This window comes from Diaphorina citri, unplaced genomic scaffold, assembly GCF_000475195.1.
Source record: "Diaphorina citri unplaced genomic scaffold, Diaci psyllid genome assembly version 1.1 scaffold440, whole genome shotgun sequence".
Lineage (NCBI taxonomy): Eukaryota > Metazoa > Arthropoda > Insecta > Hemiptera > Psyllidae > Diaphorina > Diaphorina citri.
The window spans coordinates 84,023-104,061 of record NW_007377875.1 but is presented as its reverse complement, the minus strand read 5'-3'; the positions used below and the strand labels follow the sequence as shown (position 1 = coordinate 104,061).

At 33.9% G+C, this 20,039-nt stretch overlaps 3 protein-coding genes and 2 long non-coding RNA genes across 5 annotated transcripts in view; 3 read left to right on the top strand and 2 right to left on the bottom strand.

The window, feature by feature from the left end:
- Positions 1-2,136: 2,136 nt before the first annotated feature.
- LOC103508849 (eukaryotic translation initiation factor 5A) lies at positions 2,137-3,951 on the bottom strand. The gene is made up of 3 exons (XM_008473427.3): positions 3,797-3,951; positions 3,372-3,674; positions 2,137-3,081 (listed from the first exon to the last, which is right to left on the bottom strand). The coding sequence occupies exons 1-3, from the start codon at positions 3,902-3,904 to the stop codon at positions 3,010-3,012; spliced, it is 483 nt and encodes a 160-aa protein (XP_008471649.1). The 5' UTR covers positions 3,905-3,951; the 3' UTR covers positions 2,137-3,009.
- Positions 3,952-6,862: 2,911 nt separating this feature from the next.
- On the top strand, positions 6,863-11,403 carry LOC113467263. Its single transcript, XM_026823349.1, has 3 exons — positions 6,863-7,002; positions 8,423-8,587; positions 10,979-11,403. The coding sequence occupies exons 2-3, from the start codon at positions 8,472-8,474 to the stop codon at positions 11,349-11,351; spliced, it is 489 nt and encodes a 162-aa protein (XP_026679150.1). The 5' UTR covers positions 6,863-7,002; positions 8,423-8,471; the 3' UTR covers positions 11,352-11,403.
- On the bottom strand, positions 9,560-10,651 carry LOC113467264. The gene is made up of 2 exons (XR_003391406.1): positions 10,027-10,651; positions 9,560-9,794 (listed from the first exon to the last, which is right to left on the bottom strand). It is a non-coding gene; the product is annotated as an uncharacterized LOC113467264 (long non-coding RNA).
- A 233-nt stretch (positions 11,404-11,636) lies between the features above and the next one.
- Positions 11,637-20,039, top strand: part of LOC108252358 — a 9,434-nt gene continuing 1,031 nt past the window's right edge. The window contains exons 1-2 of the long non-coding RNA XR_001809502.2: positions 11,637-11,680; positions 19,581-19,632. This is a non-coding gene — a long non-coding RNA (uncharacterized LOC108252358). The remainder of the gene's footprint in view (positions 11,681-19,580; positions 19,633-20,039) is intronic.
- LOC103508852 lies at positions 12,965-13,850 on the top strand. Its single transcript, XM_008473429.2, has 2 exons — positions 12,965-13,200; positions 13,478-13,850. Exons 1-2 carry the CDS (start codon positions 13,085-13,087, stop codon positions 13,848-13,850), a joined length of 489 nt encoding a protein of 162 aa, XP_008471651.1. The 5' UTR covers positions 12,965-13,084.

Here is a 20,039-nt window from a genome sequence, read left to right as displayed (position 1 = left end):
CTGCCAGCCTAGTTAGCTTGAAGGGAAGCGCGTCTTCCTTGTAAGCGCTAGGTTACGGGTTCGATTCCCGCCCGGGGCGAGTTCATCCTCAACGGATATAGTTTGTCTTCAGAACTGCTGGCTTTCTTCTATCCTGTCTTCCTTCTCTCCTCGATTTCGGGACGATAAGACCTTATATACGTTAGACCTAGAAATCCTTTTAAAATCAAGCCCCTGGATGTAAGCTTGTGTGCTAACTGGGTACAGTTACAGGTTACAGTTCCCTCTATCAAACCTCTAAAGGGGATTTAGCTAAAAAAGAACTAGTGGACATTTGGTTCATTCACCGAACGACTGGCAGGAAAAACATTTTATACGGACGTTTTTCCTGTGCACAGTGTGAGAGGTTCGACATAGTTTGGACTTGAACAGTGTTGTTGGGGGTTACTCAGTTTGTTAGCTTGGAAGGTAGCGCGTCGGCGTTGTAAGCGCTAGGTCGCGGGTTCAATTCCCGCCCAGGACTGACTTTATCCTAAGACCTAAAGATACAAGGTTCGTTCTTGGAACTGTAGGGTTCCTCCTATATACCCTCTTTAATTTTGGGATGATAATATCCGTTGTTACAGATCGACCACGCCTGTATACAAGCCCTATAGGCGCCTGTAACCCTATAGGGTTTTAAAAGTAAATAAAGAAATCCTTTTAAAATCAAGCCCCTGGATGTAAGCTTGTGTGCTAACTGGGTACAGTTACAGGTTACAGTTCCCTCTATCAAACCTCTTGAAAATCTTTAGCTAAAAAAGAACTAGTGGACATTTGGTTCATTCACCGAACGACTGGCAGGAAAAACATTTTATACGGACGTTTTTCCTGTGCACAGTGTGAGAGGTTCGACATAGTTTGGACTTGAACAGTGTTGTTGGGGGTTACTCAGTTTGTTAGCTTGGAAGGTAGCGCGTCGGCGTTGTAAGCGCTAGGTCGCGGGTTCAATTCCCGCCCAGGACTGACTTTATCCTAAGACCTAAAGATACAAGGTTCGTTCTTGGAACTGTAGGGTTCCTCCTATATACCCTCTTTAATTTTGGGATGATAATATCCGTTGTTACAGATCGACCACGCCTGTATACAAGCCCTATAGGCGCCTGTAACCCTATAGGGTTTTAAAAGTAAATAAATCCTGCTAGCACCCATACCACGTTTCCGATGAATCACCGAAGTTAAGCAAAGTTGAGCGTGGTCGGTACCCGGATGGGTGAGCTCCTAGGAATCACGTCACGTATTTTGAAGACGTCTTGACCCCAAGGCTAGGGGTCTTACGAGTATAAGTGAAGAGGGGTTTAAAAACGCGTATTTTCCTTGGTGGTATTGGTGGAAAAGAGAGAAATGGAACATTGCCTGACATTATACATTTCTCTATTTTCCACCACTACCACCATGAAAATAATGAAAGGAAAATATGTCATGACCTGAGATTAAAATGTAAAGCCAAACGAAGAGGAAAAACCCTCGTCGCGTCGCTGAAAACCTTCCCAGTTTTTTGCTTTGTATGATTTACTGAAAAGAGATTACCCAACCAGAAGCCAAATATTTATAATAAGTAGATGGGTACCTATTTTATTGATCTAACTCTTTACGAATATAGTAGAAGCCTACATATTTTCATAAGAAGTTACGTTTTATTATTATAAAAAATTAAACAATTGGAAAAAAACTGACAAATGAAATAATTTAGAGTTTAAGAATAACAAATATTCATGCTGACCTAAGAAATCACTGGAACAGAAATTTAGATAGTATACCACTATTCTTTTGTAGAGGGATTTATGCATCAAAGGACGCATGTGAGAACCTACATGTGAGAACTACAAAGTCACAATTACATTCTAGACAGAAATACTGAGTAATATTGCTTCCCATATAATAGAATATAATGAAATAAATATCCCTAACAAGGAAAGAAAATCAAAATAAAAATGTCATAAATGCATTTATTGAGATTTGGCTTGCATGCAACATTTTTTTTTGTACTGGTTCAAAGTTTACAGCCCCAGGTTATTAACATTACAATGTATTCCACTTGGTTATAAACATATTACAATGACTTTCAAATAACCAAGTTTTGATATAACAACATGTTATTTGCTTTGATCATATCAAGGGCCACTACACCACTGTTGATACAACAGGTATTTTGTGAGTACACCATTTATTTTAAAACCTCCTTACTAAGGAAATAAACTTGTTGAGAATTTCAGAGAAGAAAACTAGATGATATCCTAGGTAAAAACAAAAAGTGTTTATTTTCCGTTCCTCCATACATTAACATGGCATTACAACACAGTATATAAAAAAGTACAAAGCATGTTTATTTTTACAATTATTTGTGCAGGCTTCATCATTGAAACACATCCCTGTCATTCCTTTCATACTTTTAAAAAGTAAATTGAAAATAATGCTTCATTATTAACATGAATATGGAAATAAATAATAATCATGACACCTACATAGCAAACATCAGGGATTTAGAAAATAGTAACTTTACCCCATTTATTACTTTTCCTTATTCCTTTACCAAGGTGATAATATCTCATAGGAATCTAGCACACTATCATCTCAAGCACAAATACAGAACAAGCAAGGTCTGTGAGTCAAGTAGCAACATGACACTTAAACACTCTATGAAAAGTGAATGTCAACAGATACAGGATATAGGGAACTTGATACATTGTAGAATGTATATAGATCAGTAGGGGAAGGAAAGGTGGGAGGGTAAAGAGAGAGAACTATGACAAAGAAACATTTGGACCTAAGTAATGGTACAGTAAAGGGGGTTTAGCATACCATAATACTTATTTTTTTGCAACAAAAAATTAATGAACTCAAGAGTCAATGCTTTTTTCTGTCTTTTGAATACAATTTTTAATGTATTGAATAATATAACAAATGAAAAAAAGGGGGTTAACTTTAGAGAAATAAATCAGATAAGGGTAGTTGTTTGAATGTTCATTAGAGAGGCTTTTCCAATGTAATTTATTTGTCTGCTGCTGTGTTGGTTTTGATTGCTATAACACATTCTTCTCCACAAGCTTTTAATACAGTGCACTGGAAACAAAACAAATGGCCAAAATAAATCTGGTGAAATTGTACAAAGATTAAATAGCTAGGCATTTCCCAAAGAATCAGTGTCAAAATAAATTATTAATAGATTTATTAGGGGTAACCCATTGGATAGATATGTTCCATTCAGCTTTATTGTTACCAGTTTATACAATTGCCCAGGAAAAAGGATACACAACTGGAATATCAATTTAATTTCTTAAAATGTGACTAAAATAGAAAGGTGAGGGATTTTAGATACAGTATCTAAATAATAATAAAAAAATAAAACTTACCAATAATTCTTTGCCCGCATCATAGTCAGATCTCAGCTGAGCTCCTAACTCTCCTTCAGGTAATTTCAAATCCTCACGAAGTTCTCCATTGTCACCCATCAAGGATAAGTATCCATCATCAGAAATGTCAGTCAGCTGGTAATCTTCACGTTTGACAAAGGGTACATCCATGTTGTGAGTTGAGGGACAGATATCTTCGTACTTTTTGCCAGAGAATATGTCCAAGCCCACCATGTGAACTTTGGCATGACCGTGTTTACCAGTTTTAGATGTAGACATGTCGACAATCTTGCAGGGGCGGGCCTGGAAATGACAATCAAATTGAATCAACACAATGTTTCAAATAATTACAAGGACAGTCAAAACACATTTACCATAATTCCAAATTACTTGTGGGAGGATATACTCAAGTATAGGACAATTACCTTTAACATGACAAATCCATTTTTACGTAGAGCAGAACATTGCATGGGGTAGGTAGTGGAGGCACCAGAGTCACCAGTTTCAAAGTGAGCATCTTCAATATCACCCATTGTTCAAGTTTGATTGATTTCTGTGGGATTGAAAAAAAAAAAGTTAGAAGAGCTAAATGTAATATCTAAAAGTAAGGACCAAGTCCAAAGCTAAATCACTGTCTAAGTTGTACTTCCATGAACAATAACTGATCATACAAGATTACATTAGCAAATTACATTAAACTGTGTTTGATGATAAGACTCCAATAATATTAAAAAGCGTTTTTCATTCTTTTGAGAAAAGATTTGGAAAAAAAAAGATCGATAGGTACCTACAAAACGAACGGGACAACAAAAATCTCTTTAGAGAGAACAAAAAAAAACTTTTTAGTTCATGTGTATTTTACATGACTAATGATTGTCTTTACATTATGGACATTCAATATTTTAATTAAAATACTTAATAAAAAATAGATGCTATGTAAAAATAATAAATTCTTATTGACAGGTAGAATTAAAGACGAGAACAAAAGGTAGATGGAGACACACCTATGCAACTATCTTCATATTAGATAAATAATGCTCTCCAATTCAAACAAATATTTGGAATGAATTAAATTAAGGGGTACTTAGGTAAGAAAAGAAAATATCCAAGAAGACAATATAAATATTTAAAGATTTGTAAGTAAGTTTTAAAATTTAGTTCCCAATATTTACTTAATTAAGATTTACTTAAGGTCTTAAAGCACAAATGTATGTACACATATGTACATACATTTCAAATTACTCCTGAAAAATTCAATGACTATTTCTTTTGGGAAACACCAATTAATTTCTTATATAATTATAAATAATGTAAATAATAAAAAATAAACAAGGTAACTTCAAATCAAATCTCACATCAAAACAAACAAGTAGATAAAGGTAATGCAATAACATCGTTTAATGAGTTAAATACTCCCTTACATATAAATTATTTTAAAATAATAGAACAGTCATGCATATTCCCGCGACGTGTTTTCACCATTTCACATAGTTGTTTCCTTTCTCTCCTGAAAATAGAAAGAAGAAATGACACCTTATTTAAATCAGTTATTTGTGCCCTGTTGTACAGTTTCGCTACGGAAATCAATCAATCAATTAATAAAAATGTACCAATGTACGGTTTTGGAATGCCAATGTCACTCTTGCCAAATTATTAAATAGGCCATCAGGCGCCTTAGGCCAACCACTCACTCTCAGGTAGGCCTGACGACAGGTACACCTGATCAGGTCTACCTGATTGTGTGTGTGCTCATCAGGTATTAGGTAGACCTGACAGACGGGCATTTTCAGCCGTACCTGTCAGGTCTACCTGATACTGAGTGGCTGGCCTTAGAGAACGTTTATCATTCACAAAAAATCGAAGTTTTATATGCTCACCTTAAAGGACATATCGTCTGATCAAAGGAATATTATCTTCTCTCACAGCTGGCGTGTTCGCTAGTAGATCAGAGAGGACTTTTACTTTATCTCCCTCCTGAAACACACAAAATGTTCATTTAGTCACTTTGGTTTTAAATTGCTGATATATTATTTGTGGTCCTACTAACATATCAAGTTTACATAAAATAAAAAAAAGAAGAAAGGAGGCGAAGGAGGACAAATGGTGCAGTGTTCTCTGCACCCTGGGCACTGGTGCAAACTATACATTTTGAAATTTGGGAAATGTCCGGGTTTTCGATGGAATGTCCGGGTTTTGGGAACCAAATGTCCTACTTTTTAAAAATTTGATCTGGAGACCCTAATCCCAGTCCAGTTCCACTCAAACTGGGTAAGGTTCTGTGAACTGTAGATCCCAGGAAAAACAGCTTGTATGGCGTCCAACGAGTTCCAGTGGTTTCTATGAGTAAAATGTTGATTGGTATCAAATGCTGGGAATGGACTACTATGAGGTCATTTTCCTCAAAATTTTCTATCAATAAAATGTAAAACAAGCTTACTTTCTCTTAAATCTTCACCATCCGAAATCTCGTTGTTTTCATCATCCTCAGGGTCCAGCTTTCGGTGATCGTATGGGAAGTTCATGAATTCTCTGGCAAACCAAAGAGAAAAACAATTAAAATAGCTACATTGAGCTTTTTCGTAAGGAAAAGGTCGAATAATGCAAAATGGATATTTTACAGTGCCTTTCGCTTTCTGTTTATAGCATTGTTCTCTGTCGAGGAAAATTTGGCATTAGTTTGCCAGTGGTTTCTATGAGTAAAATGTTGATTGGTATCAAATGCTGGGAATGGACTACTATGAGGTCATTTTCCTCAAAATTTTCTATCATAAAATGTAAAACAAGCTTACTTTCTCTTAAATCTTCACCATCTGAAATCTCGTTGTTTTCATCATCCTCAGGGTCCAGCTTTCGGTGATCGTATGGGAAGTTCATGAATTCTCTGGCAAATCAAAGAGAAAAACAATTAAAATAGCTACATCGAGCTTTCGTAAGGAAAAGGTCGAATATTGAAAAATGGGATATTTTACAGTGCCTTTCGCTTTCTGTTTATAGCATTGACTTCTGTCGAGGAAAATTTGGCGTTAGTTTGCAGAAAGTATACATTTTCTTGGAAAGTATTTCTTTGCTGTTGTCACTTTTTTTGTTTGGATCGCAGGGAACGGGGGTATTGAAATGGAACAGCTGTTTTGAAAAATTCAGTAGGGATTTTTTTTCGCGTGGGAATTTTTCTTTCGTGGGATTATTTAAATTTTTTGAAAAATGAAAATCTCGATTTAAGTTATTTTATTTTTTTCATCATAGGTCATAGGTAATTTCCTCATTGAAATTATAAATTTCTGAAATTTTAGGTATGCAACTATTCATTAGCCTTCTGAACGGCCATCCAGATCGGGAAAATTGTATTTTTTTTTTACCCGTATCGTGCAACTGGCCCATTTCTAAGTTGATAATCGATTTCGATTATCGAATCGAAAACGAGCTTTCGATTGTTTTCTACGATGGCGGGATTTTTCAAATTCTTAAATTCAAAAATTATTTATCATTTTTGCGGTGTCCGTTAGCAGAAGTCCCAAGCTCCCAAGTTGCAAGTTGAAGTTGTAAAAATAAAGCAGTCAGAAACTTTAGTAGGAAGGAGCTAGTGGATCCCGGTCCCACTCTAGATCCTGTTGCACAATTCTTGCTGTAAAAGGTAATCTGTTAGCAGTTAGATCATTGAATTTAAGCAATGTTACCTTGTAGTTCTTGTAGTTGGTAGGTCAATCCCAGTCCAGTTCCACTCAAACTGGGTAAGGTTCTGTGAACTGTAGATCCCAGGAAAAACAGCTCGTATGGGGTCACATTAGGCTCTCTTGTTTCCTAAAACTAGTGAGCAGTTTTCCTTTAGGTGTGTAATATGTTTTACAAAATTCAGCAAAATTGGATTAACGGAAATGACAGAGCAAGGAACTTGAAGTTGGATCTCTTAGATTTCAATTTACCCACCCAGAAGTTGATTTAAATTAAACAAAGTTTAATTTTAGGATTCTTAGATTAGCTGTCTTTTCCTTTTGCCATTTTTGTGGTGGTAATGGTGGGGAATAGGGAGGTGGAACATCACCTAGCATTGTACCATTTCCCTATCATCACCACATAAAAATTGCAAATACAGTGGAACCCTGATAGAACAAACCTTGATATAACAAAGAAAAGTTGATTTCCCTTCAATTCAGAGGCAAAAACCTCAGTCTAGCGAAGTAAAAAGAATATATACAACAGAGTAATTTTGGCACAAGCCTGAGAAAATTACCTCAGTATAACAAAATTGATTGAATTTTAACTTCAGTATAGCAAGTGATCTTAAAAGCAAGTAGAATTACTTACCTCAGTATAACAAAGTTACTCTGATTTTGACCTCAGCATAGCAAAGTAAATCAATATAACAAAATAGTTTTGATTTTAACCTTGATATAACAAAAAATTAATAGTATAAAATCTCAAGCCTGAGAAAATTACCTCAGTATAACAAAATTGATTGAATTTTAACTTCAGTATAGCAAGTGATCTTAAAAGCAAGTAGAATTACTTTACCTCAGTATAACAAAGTTACTCTGATTTTGACCCCAGTATAGCGGAATGATCTTAAAACCGAGTAGAATTTTACCTCAACAACAAACTTACTCTGATTTGGACCTCAGTATAGCAAAGTAAATCAATATAACAAAATAGTTTTGATTTTAACCTTGATATAACAAAAAATTAATAGTATAAAATCTCTATATAGTGAAATTTTGGTTATTTCCCTTGGACTTTGTTATATCAAGGTTCCACTGTAGAAAATATGACTCCAGTAGTCCAGTCATATGTACTCACTGTAACAGTTTGTGTGCTTACATTGCCCTTCATTTTTCTATTTGCTTTGGACCCTTAGGTACCCTTCAACTTGTGAAATATATTGATTCACATCAACCAAAATCTCAATATAGTGAAATTTTGGTTATTTCCCTTGGACTTTGTTATATCAAGGTTCCACTGTAGAAAATATGACTCCAGTAGTCCATTCATATGTACTCACTGTAACAGTTTGTGTGCTTACATTGCCCTTCATTTTTCTATTTGCTTTGGACCCTTAGGTACTCTTCAACTTGTGAAATATATTGATTCACATCAACCTTATTTGCTATGGAGGGACCCAGAGAATTGTATCATTATGTCAACAAGTTGGTGGAAGTAACAACAAAATCAAATAATAGGTCACTACAGGGCATTGTTGTGACAATAGATCCTGAAACTCAAATGTGAGTATCACTTGATGCACCTATGTACATTTGATTTTTTTTTTTTTTTACCTAGGTACTTTGGTAGTTACTAAACTTTAATTGGAGATTTTACGGTCGAAATCGTCCATTACCACACTTTTTCCAATGTAAAAAAAAAATCGAAACTTAGATTACATACCTATTTACCTACATCTTCGGTTAAAGTTTGGTGATACGCACTATATGTAATGTACCTATTTATGTTTGTTAGAGGACGACAATAAAAATCCCATGTAATTTCAATCGTCCTCAGGGTATTTTTTTTAATGGTGGGATTTATAGCAAAATTCCCACAAAAATCTCGTCCTCAACACGCTCCCCTGTGCCAGATCCAATAAATCCTGCTAGCACCCATACCACGTTTCCGATGAATCACCGAAGTTAAGCAAAGTTGAGCGTGGTCGGTACCCGGATGGGTGAGCTCCTAGGAATCACGTCACGTATTTTGAAGACGTCTTGACCCCAAGGCTAGGGGATGTTACGAGTATAAGTGAAGAGGGGTTTAAAAACGCGTATTTTCCTTGGTGGTATTGGTGGAAAAGAGAGAAATGGAACATTGCCTGACATTATACATTTCTCTATTTTCCACCACTACCACCATGAAAATAATGAAAGGAAAATATGTCATGACCTGAGATTAAAATTTAAAGCCAAACGAAGAGGAAAAACCCTCGTCGCGTCGCTGAAAACCTTCGCAGTTTTTTTACTCCCCAGAGGATTTCTCGGGACAGCGGGACCAGAGGCTCCAAAGCGGGACTGTCCCGCCGAAAGCGGGACGTATGGTCAGCCTAGTCATGACCTGAGATTAAAATGTAAAGCCAAACGAAGAGGATAAACCCTCGTCGCGTCGACGCGTCGCTGAAAACCTTCGCAGTTTTTTGCTTTGTATGATTTACTGAAAAGAGATTACCCAACCAGAAGCCAAATATTTATAATAAGTAGATGGGTACCTATTTTATTGATCTAACTCTTTACGAATATAGTAGAAGCCTACATATTTTCATAAGAAGTTACGTTTTATTATTATAAAAAATTAAACAATTGGAAAAAAACTGACAAATGAAATAATTTAGAGTTTAAGAATAACAAATATTCATGCTGACCTAAGAAATCACTGGAACAGAAATTTAGATAGTATACCACTATTCTTTTGTAGAGGGATTTTTGCATCAAAAGACACAATTACCTACATGTGAGAACTACAAAGTCACAATTACATTCTACACAATTATTATTATAAAAAATTAAACAATTGGAAAAAAACTGACAAATGAAATAATTTAGAGTTTAAGAATAACAAATATTCATGCTGACCTTGTCTTCGTAATTTACAAAGAAATCACTGGAACAGAAATTTAGATAGTATACCACTATTCTTTTGTAGAGGGATTTATGCATCAAAGGACGCATGTGAGAACCTACATGTGAGAACTACAAAGTCACAATTACATTCTAGACAGAAATACTGAGTAATATTGCTTCCCATATAATAGAATATAATGAAATAAATATCCCTAACAAGGAAAGAAAATCAAAATAAAAATGTCATAAATGCATTTATTGAGATTTGGCTTGCATGCAACATTTTTTTTTTGTACTGGTTCGAAGTTTACAGCCCCAGGTTATTAACATTACAATGTATTCCACTTGGTTATAAACATATTACAATGACTTTCAAATAACCAAGTTTTGATATAACAACATGTTATTTGCTTTGATCATATCAAGGGCCACTACACCACTGTTGATACAACAGGTATTTTGTGAGTACACCATTTATTTTAAAACCTCCTTACTAAGGAAATAAACTTGTTGAGAATTTCAGAGAAGAAAACTAGATGATGTCCTAGGTAAAAACAAAAAGTGTTTATTTTCCGTTCCTCCATACATTAACATGGCATTACAACACAGTATATAAAAAAGTACAAAGCATGTTTATTTTTACAATTATTTGTGCAGGCTTCATCACTGAAACACATCCCTGTCATTCCTTTCATACTTTTAAAAAGTAAATTGAAAATAATGCTTAATTATTAACATGAACTCCATACATTAACATGGCATTACAACACAGTATATAAAAAAGTACAAAGCATGTTTATTTTTACAATTATTTGTGCAGGCTTCATCATTGAAACACATCCCTGTCATTCCTTTCATACTTTTAAAAAGTAAATTGAAAATAATGCTTCATTATTAACATGAATCAGAGTACCCAGAAATATCTGTCAGGAATTAAACCCATATGTGTGTCCTAAACCATTGTGATGATTACTAGGCTATAGGGTTTTATAATTTACTGTACTTACCTACTTACATAGGTACAATTATGTGAGTAAGCAAATCCTGTCTTGTTTTCCATTATTTCAGGATTTTCTTGATAAATAAAGAAGATCATAATAAAATTCACATCATTAATAGTGATATGGTGCAATCTAAAACCATTTTAGATCCAGTAACATCATATGAAAATGTCACTCAAGAATATCTAACAAATCTGTATAACAGACCCAACCAAATTGATGCATTAGTAAGAAGAACATTGAGCACCAATTCAAAGTGTACAAAGCTGACTGATATGTTGAGAAAAAATAACCATCAAGTTATTGTTGAGAATGGGATTGTGAAAATCTCAGACCAGTTATTAATTTTGCCACCTTATGGAAGTGAGCAATGTATTTCCAATAATAAAGAATTGTTGGAAACAGTGAAGCATTTGATCAGTCATATGTCTGTGGAGTAAATGTATAATTTATCTGAAGCAGTTTTTTAAAATGTACATATATTTGAACAACTTTTCCATTTCCTCCTGTTGAAGAAATCTACCTACAAAGGTAAGTATACTAAATGAAGAGAAATGAAGGATAATTTGTTCCAACAACATTCATAAGGTACAATATTTTATTGTTGCACATAATATGAACAAATCTATTATTTAATTAGGCGTTATGGCCTACTCAAATTTTCATTTTTCCATGTTCTCTCACACATAGGGGAAGCAACAAAAATGGAAAATTCATGTATTTGAACAACTTTTCCATTTCCTCCTGTTGAAGAAATCTACCTACAAAGGTAAGTATACTAAATGAAGAGAAATGAAGGATAATTTATTCCAACAACATTCATAAGGTACAATATTTTATTGTTGCACATAATATGAACAAATCTACTATTTAATTATTTATTGTAACAGACAAGATGTTTTCAAAACTTGTTATCTTTCTTACTGCAAGAATAATGCAGTGTTCCAAGGAATGTACTGTGAAAGTAGCTTAGAATTACTTTGTACACCTCTGTGCATATTACTTGGCTGTGTAGAAGTATGTCAGTGCATACAAATGTGATATGTTTGTCTTATTTATGTGAAAAATGATATTTTTGCTCTAATGGGGTAGGGTGACCATTTTAAAATCATGTAAAATTCCTGGTACAAACAGCCATTATCGGGCATACATAATGAGTCATAGGTATACTTACATACTATTTATATGTAGTCATGGGTTGGTCCTAAAATTTAAATTTTTGGTAATCATTAATTGCAAATCCAATTCCATAGGTGATATTGTGTCAAGTGTCATGTGTCACATATATGACGTAACAATAAAATAGATAATAATATAATTTAGGTAGCTATCAGAAAAAAAGGTTCATGATAGTGAATGAAATAGAAATGGGTACCTAAGTACCTACTTACGTGTTATGAGGCTCCGCCTTTTAAAAAATTATTTCCTTTTTATTTTATTTACCTATCCATATAATAATATGTTGCTTTCATAATATAAATATTTTAATTTTAAAATCATGTAAAATTCCTGGTACAAACAGCCATTATCGGGCATACATAATGAGTCATAGGTATACTTACATACTATTTATATGTTGTCATGGGTTGGTCCTAAATTTTAAATTTTTGGTAATCATTAATTGCAAATCCAATTCCATAGATGATATTGTGTCATGTGTCACATATATGACGTAAAAATAAAATAGATAATAATATAATTTAGGTACCTATCAGAAAAAAAAGATTCATGATAGTGAATGAAATAGAAATGGGCACCTAAGTACCTACTTACGTGTTATGAGGCTCCGCCTTTTAAAAAATTATTTCCTTTTTATTTTATTTACTTATCCATATAATAATATGTTGCTTTTTACCTCAGTATAACAAAGTTACTCTGATTTTGACCTCAGCATAGCAAAGTAAATCAATATAACAAAATAGTTTTGATTTTAACCTTGATATAACAAAAAATTAATAGTATAAAATCTCAATATAGTGAAATTTTGGTTATTTCCCTTGGACTTTGTTATATCAAGGTTCCACTGTAGAAAATATGACTCCAGTAGTCCATTCATATGTACTCACTGTAACAGTTTGTGTGCTTACATTGCCCTTCATTTTTCTATTTGCTTTGGACCCTTAGGTACTCTTCAACTTGTGAAATATATTGATTCACATCAACCTTATTTGCTATGGAGGGACCCAGAGAATTGTATCATTATGTCAACAAGTTGGTGGAAGTAACAACAAAATCAAATAATAGGTCACTACAGGGCATTGTTGTGACAATAGATCCTGAAACTCAAATGTGAGTATCACTTGATGCACCTATGTACATTTGATTTTTTTTTTTTTTTACCTAGGTACTTTGGTAGCTGAATGAATACCTATCAGACTTTTTGCAAGCAAATTGTTCTCACAAAGTTCAGAGTACCCAGAAATATCTGTCAGGAATTAAACCCATATGTGTGTCCTAAACCATTGTGATGATTACTAGGCTATAGGGTTTTATAAGTTACTGTACTTACCTACATAGGTACAATTATGTGAGTAAGCAAATCCTGTCTTGTTTTCCATTATTTCAGGATTTTATTGATAAATAAAGAAGATCATAATAAAATTCACATCATTAATAGTGATATGGTGCAATCTAAAACCATTTTAGATCCAGTAACATCATATGAAAATGTCACTCAAGAATATCTAACAAATCTGTATAACAGACCCAACCAAATTGATGCATTAGTAAGAAGAACATTGAGCACCAATTCAAAGTGTACAAAGCTGACTGATATGTTGAGAAAAAATAACCATCAAGTTATTGTTGAGAATGGGATTGTGAAAATCTCAGACCAGTTATTAATTTTGCCACCTTATGGAAGTGAGCAATGTATTTCCAATAATAAAGAATTGTTGGAAACAGTGAAGCATTTGATCAGTCATATGTCTGTGGAGTAAATATTTCACCTTGAGTTCTAGATACCTATCATTTCTAGTCCTTTGGCACAATTTTTGCAGATTTATTTATTTGACGAGTCTTTTTAAGATGTTTCATCTCCAACGAGTCCCTATTAGGAAATCAGTGGTTTCTATGAGTAAAATGTTGATTGGTATCAAATGCTGGGAATGGACTACTATGAGGTCATTTACCTCAAAATTTTCTATCAATAAAATGTAAAACAAGCTTACTTTCTCTTAAATCTTCACCATCCGAAATCTCAAAACCTACTACATATACAGGGTGAACACGAAAAACGTTACCAAAAGCCTAGGGCAGATTCATGATCCCTATCTTTAGCTGTGTCCAAACGAAAAGGCAGAGTCACCATCATCAATTTTACTGTCCAAAGGGAGTCATTAATCTAATTTTCAAATGTCCAAATTATCCGAAATGAATTCTGTAGTGAGAGAGGGTATTATTGATGAGACAAAAATTGTAGACAGTGCAGACATGTTAGTACCTACGTATAGGTACCTACTTAAAATGACATGCTTCTAAAATACAACATCATTTGTTCAAGTAATAAACTTGGAAATGTGCGTACCTTACCTACATACATATCTAAAATTAATTAAATTTTATATTAAAACCGCAGACTAACATGTTAAAATTGATATGGGACGTCCTGCCCTGGCAACCTGGAATTTTGTTTCACAAAAAATAAAATGTGCAGAACTTCAAAGATATTGTGCATATATTGTGCAGAACTTCTGCCTTTTGGTTCTCCTTATCAAGTTGACCCACAGAACTTATATATAATGACTGCTGAAACCCTCCAAGAGATGATTTCACCAACTTTCTTTTTAGCCTCTAACAGCTCTGTTAAGCCTATACAAATCAAATGGAACTTAACAGGACGTCTAGGGACTTAAAAAATAGGTGTATTTTTCTTTAGGAAAATTTTTGGAAACCGAACCGGTTCTCTATTGGAAACTGAAATGGCGCCTGTACTAAACCATTGGAAATCCAAGATGGCACGCCCTCGGCTTAGTGTCCGAAAGTTTCCCGAGAGGAAAATACACCTACTTCAGACTAGTCACTAGTCTGTATTTCAGACTAGTCACTAGTCTGTATTTCAGACTAGTCACTGGTCTGTATTTCAGACTAGTATTGTTTCACTCCCAAAAAAGACGGCAATATTTGAACGTGAAGACTGAAAAATAACAAAAATGGGGTGTACAGACTGGACTCTGAACCAAAGACGGGAATTTTCGTTAGAAAAGTTCCCCAGTTGAATGGAAAGTAATCTAGTCGATCACAAAGTTAAATCTATGGACAGTAAATTTAATAATGAAAACATTGGAGCTGATATTAGGTAATGCTTTTGAAATTCAAAAAAAAAAAAAAAAAAAAAAATACATAACCCAATAGGTACGTAGAACAAAGAAGTTAACCTTTCTCAGTTCATCATATTCATGTTGGTTATTAGAAGTAGAAGTTCCCATATTAATAATGGGATAATCATACTCATCCCTCCTCGCACAACGCATACATTGCATGTTAAAGTTTATTTTTCATTTCCCCACACGCGGTAATACCTACTTAATTCAAAAGGAAAAATTGAAAAACCCCTGTGGTAACGTTCTCATAACTTTCTACATACTCCCACACACATTTTTCCTCTTCGTGTGCTCTAGTTTCTAAAGTTAACATTTAAACTCAGCGAATAATACCGTGAATAATAATAATTATTATATGGATAGTTGAGACTCAGTTGCGTCACATTTTTTGTATTTTGGTTCATTATTGGAGGACTCAGTGAAAGAGAAAAATCTAAAGTTACCATTTGAGCTCATTGAACAATATCTGGATAGTTGAAATGGAGACGAGTCACATAGTCTGAAACTCTGATTCGTTATTATACGACTCAGTGAAAGGAGAAAAAATTCAGGCGAAGATAATACCCAGTTTATTGGGACATTTTATTTTTTTGGTTGGACGAAAGCTTTTGACTTTGAGAAAAACGTGACTTTTGTATGAAAAGTTTGCCCCGAAATGAGAGCGAGCTTTTTTTTACTGAGTCTTTCTTTGGCCAAATTTAATTTACTTTCTTGTGTTCTTATCCACTCCTCTTTTCCTTCTGAAAATTTCTCTTTTTACGTCATAATACCAGCAAGGTTTTGATGAATAGAATATGACGCTTGTATATTTCCCCCCCCCCGCCTTTCTCCTTTGCAACTTTCGTAAATATTCTATTTAACTTTCTCCCAACTTTTTTTTTTCTTTTAGGAAAAAAAATATGTTCCACGAAAAAGTAGAAGAAAAACACCCAACTTTTGTTTTGAATTTAAAATGAAATTTAAAGAAACAGAGATGTTTCTTAGGAAAAAAAGATGGGGTAACAATAGTAATAATAATGTTCTTATTATTTATAAAATCTTTGGGTCTTTCGCTCCTTCTAATGTCTGGAAAGTTATCCCCTTCAAATTTAACTTCTAGGGGAAAAAAAGGCTTAAGTAACTTAGTTTATGGAGGTATCGACCTATACCTAAACATCAAAGACTTTCTTTAAAACTTTCTCGTGTTCCGGCAAGAAATTTATGCAAAATTGAACCAAGAAATTTGATATTAAAATTTTGGTGCCTGAAACAAACATTTAAATGTCATATTACACTTGGTGTGAGAGGGAAAAAGAAAGAAGGAAGAGAGAGAAAGAGCCTCACAGAGTCAGGCAAAATATTGTAATTACATATGTGGAAGATGAAAATGGTAAATTTGTGACATATCGTGTAGGAGGAGAATTGATTTATGAATTTCATTATTCATCTCCTTGCTGTAATGTTCATTAAAATAGGGATCGATGGTCAATCGACTATGTGTGGACACACCTCTACACGTAAGAAAGAAAGTAAATCCAAAGTTTTCAATTTTAGATAAGTTTCAGAGTCGAATCACTCCAACTAAAGTCGTTTCTATTTTTTTTCTTCCCCCAAGAGTTGACCATTGACCCACCACCTCTTCTAAAATGTTCCAACTAATGAAATTATATGTACATTTTTTTTGAGTGCTGTAGATTGGATTGATACCTACTTGAAGACTTGGTAGCACCTATCTTGTTACCTACCTCTTTTGTCAGCTCGAGCATAGTTGTTTCGCCCATCTCCTGCTCTGTTCTGTTGATTTCCAAACATGATTACTTCCTGCGCTCTTTTCACTGGAAACAAAAGTTAATCACGTTCAACTATTCATATAGGAGAGTTTTGATTTTGGTAGAGCAGTTGTATTCTCTAGAAGTCTAGATTCTCTTTTGCTTCAAAGATACTAGCATCCGAGTACGATTAGGATAATCTGATGTTTTGACGGTTTAAAAATTAAAATGGAAGCATGGAGCAAAAAGTTGAAGTCAAAGTACTGTAGCATTCGTTTTCCATTATATTGACATAATTATAGGTTCGTAGGAGTCAGTATTTAGATCCAAGATTTACCTTCCAAGTCACGAATCACAAATTTTTGATGTTCATGGATATTGACATTACTAACATAATACCTTGAATAAAAAATATCAGATGGATATCACAAAGGAAAATTACAACAAATAGGGGTTTTTCCCCCACAAAGTTCTTCTCCTAATGCCTTCTTACCTTTGTTCATTCTTGGTTTATTAAACTTTTCAAGTTCAGGGTTTTAAAATTACTTAAACCTAAACCTAGAGGGTGAACACAAAAAACGTTACCAAAAGCCTAGGGCAGATTCATGATCCCTCTATCATCCCAATGCCTTCTTCTTACCTTTGTGCATTCTTGGTTTATGGAAAATTACAACAAATAGAGGTTCCCCCCCCACAAAGTTCTTCTCCCAATGCCTTCTTACCTTTGTTCATTCTTGGTTTATTAGACTTTTCAAGTTCAGGTTTTTAAAATTATCAATTTTTGTTTTGTAATTAATATTCTCGGGCATGACGGCTTTGTTTAGATGGGAAAGTGTATGCAAACTCCACCAATCAAGAAAGATTTATATTACCTATGAGTTGTCAAATTTGTCATAAAACTTGATACCTTGTGCTGATTATTGTCTATTACATAAGTATTAGGAGCCCATACTCGTACTATGTTATGTAATGAGAAGGTCTTGGAATAGGTTCAAATTTTAAAAACCGGGAAATGGGTAAAAAATTGTATCCTCTTTTTTCCAAACGTCCTGAAATTGTCCTTGACACTCTATTTTGGTACGTCTTCCATTGTTCTTCCTTTTATTAAAGTTAAACAGACTTTATCTATGTATGTACATAAATGTTCAATATGAGAAGAGTATTTCTTCCTCAGAAAAGTCTCTAATAGATAAGGTAAATAGAAATTCATTGTATTCCCTGCAGCAGTTTCCGTTCTTATTGTCTCATTTAAGCTGAGCTTACAAACACATTCAGCTGAAATCTGAAATTTCATTTTCAACTGAAGTGAAGCTTTTTCGGGATTGGGTATTATTTTCTGCTCATTAAGTGGTATGGGAAAATAGCTCCATGTTCAGAAAATGGATTTTTGATCGAACTTTGGGGATCTCATTTTGGTTGATTGCCATTAAATCTTTTCAAGATTCTTTAGAGTATCTACATTATCTGCTGAAATTTCTGTGGTAGGACGTAAAGCCAGATTTACCAAACAATCTACCTATGTATGTATAGGTATAGTTGGAAGTGGACTTTGTTCGTCTTCAAAATTTCTTTATTATTATTATTATTATTATTATTATTATTATTATTATTATTATTTTCAGATCTTTCTAATCAGCTTTCCTGGGGCTTGCAGTTCCTTACCCCATTTCATGACAGGCTTCCACAGTTTTATTAAAAATAAATAAATAAAAAAAACTTGAGGTTTGGTTTATTCGAGGTATGGTTTGTACTGGTCTTGTAATGAGATGGCTTGTACCACTTCCACCATTTGGACAAATGCCCTGTTTGTATGTCCGACACCTTTGTACGAACATACATACACTTGTTTGAATCTCCAAAGTCCCCACTCTTGACTTCTTGATTCTGGATGAACGGACATGAAATCCTTCACAATATTCAACGAACCATGTAAACTCATCTTATTTTTACCTGGAAATGGAAAGCTTCTATTCTGTCTCTCATTTTCTTTTTGTTCTTTTTCTTCCTTTTGTGATTTTTCCCCCGGTTAGACATCTTCTTTGTTCGGAGTACAATTCTTTTATTAATTCAATTTTCCTTCCAGGGGTAATACAATATTATTATTTTCATGTCTTAACAGAGTCAGGCAAAATATTGTAATTACATATGTGGAAGATGAAAATGGTAAATTTGTGACATATCGTGTAGGAGGAGAATTGATTTATAAATTTCATTATTCATCTCCTTGCTGTAATGTTCATTAAAATAGACCAAAGTTCATAGACGTCACGATTTCAACTTTTCCAACTTTCATTAGGTACCTACCTAGCTATTCACGAGCCTAAAATGTCACTCAGACATGAAAAAAGTCCTCTAAAAATACTGAAAAGTTTGCTTTTACACAAAATTTTCAATATGGTTTGGCTGTAACCGTATTGTTCCAGCATTTTCTAGCTTCCACGCCACGTTTGAAACTTTAGTTTGCTTCAGAAACCTAATAAGGGTGAAATGCAAAGTTTTCTTGTGAAGTTTTAAATATTTATAATGGCGTAGTTGCCTACTTGTACCTGTGTGACTTGAAGGGACGTAAATAACAGCACCTATTCTGTTTGTGTTATAGGTTATGGAAGCACTTAGTATCTCCTGGAGTAAGCAGTACTCGGTTATTGTAGGTAAGTACCTTCACCTCCTCTCTGCAATGAAATAACCTCATTTTTATTCCACCATCAGAAAGAGAAATACTAAAAGAACCTTAAAGAGAAATACTAAAAGAATCTTTAACGAGATGTGAGAATGACAGTGAATGTTGAAAAGCACTTTACCATTTCCATAGAATTTCAATTCTTTACTTTTTATTTTCTATTATGTTTTACCTTTGTTGGACATCCTGTCACATCCACTAATATAGAGATGTTGTTTTTTTGTAGATTATCTGTCACATCCACTAATATACCTACATATATTAAATGTAAATGTTCATACCTATGTAAATGTTTTACTTTTGTTGGTTATTTTGTCGCGTTCACTAATATTTCTGTTTTACTTATGCTTGGCATTTTTTGTAGTAGGCAAATAAAAT

Bases quoted from the DNA above. Each gene is read 5' to 3' on its own strand.
- LOC103508849 (XM_008473427.3), bottom strand. From the start codon at position 3,904: ATGGGTGATATTGAAGATGCTCACTTTGAAACTGGTGACTCTGGTGCC. The intron at 3,675-3,796 runs GTAATTGTCCTA...TGTCATTTCCAG, and splicing joins ATGGATTTGTCATGTTAAAG to GCCCGCCCCTGCAAGATTGT. The intron at 3,082-3,371 runs GTAAGTTTTATT...TTTTGTTTCCAG, and splicing joins ATGCGGGCAAAGAATTATTG to TGCACTGTATTAAAAGCTTG.
- LOC113467263 (XM_026823349.1), top strand. From the start codon at position 8,472: ATGGAGGGACCCAGAGAATTGTATCATTATGTCAACAAGTTGGTGGAA. The intron at 8,588-10,978 runs GTGAGTATCACT...CCATTATTTCAG, and splicing joins ATAGATCCTGAAACTCAAAT to GATTTTCTTGATAAATAAAG.
- LOC103508852 (XM_008473429.2), top strand. From the start codon at position 13,085: ATGGAGGGACCCAGAGAATTGTATCATTATGTCAACAAGTTGGTGGAA. The intron at 13,201-13,477 runs GTGAGTATCACT...CCATTATTTCAG, and splicing joins ATAGATCCTGAAACTCAAAT to GATTTTATTGATAAATAAAG.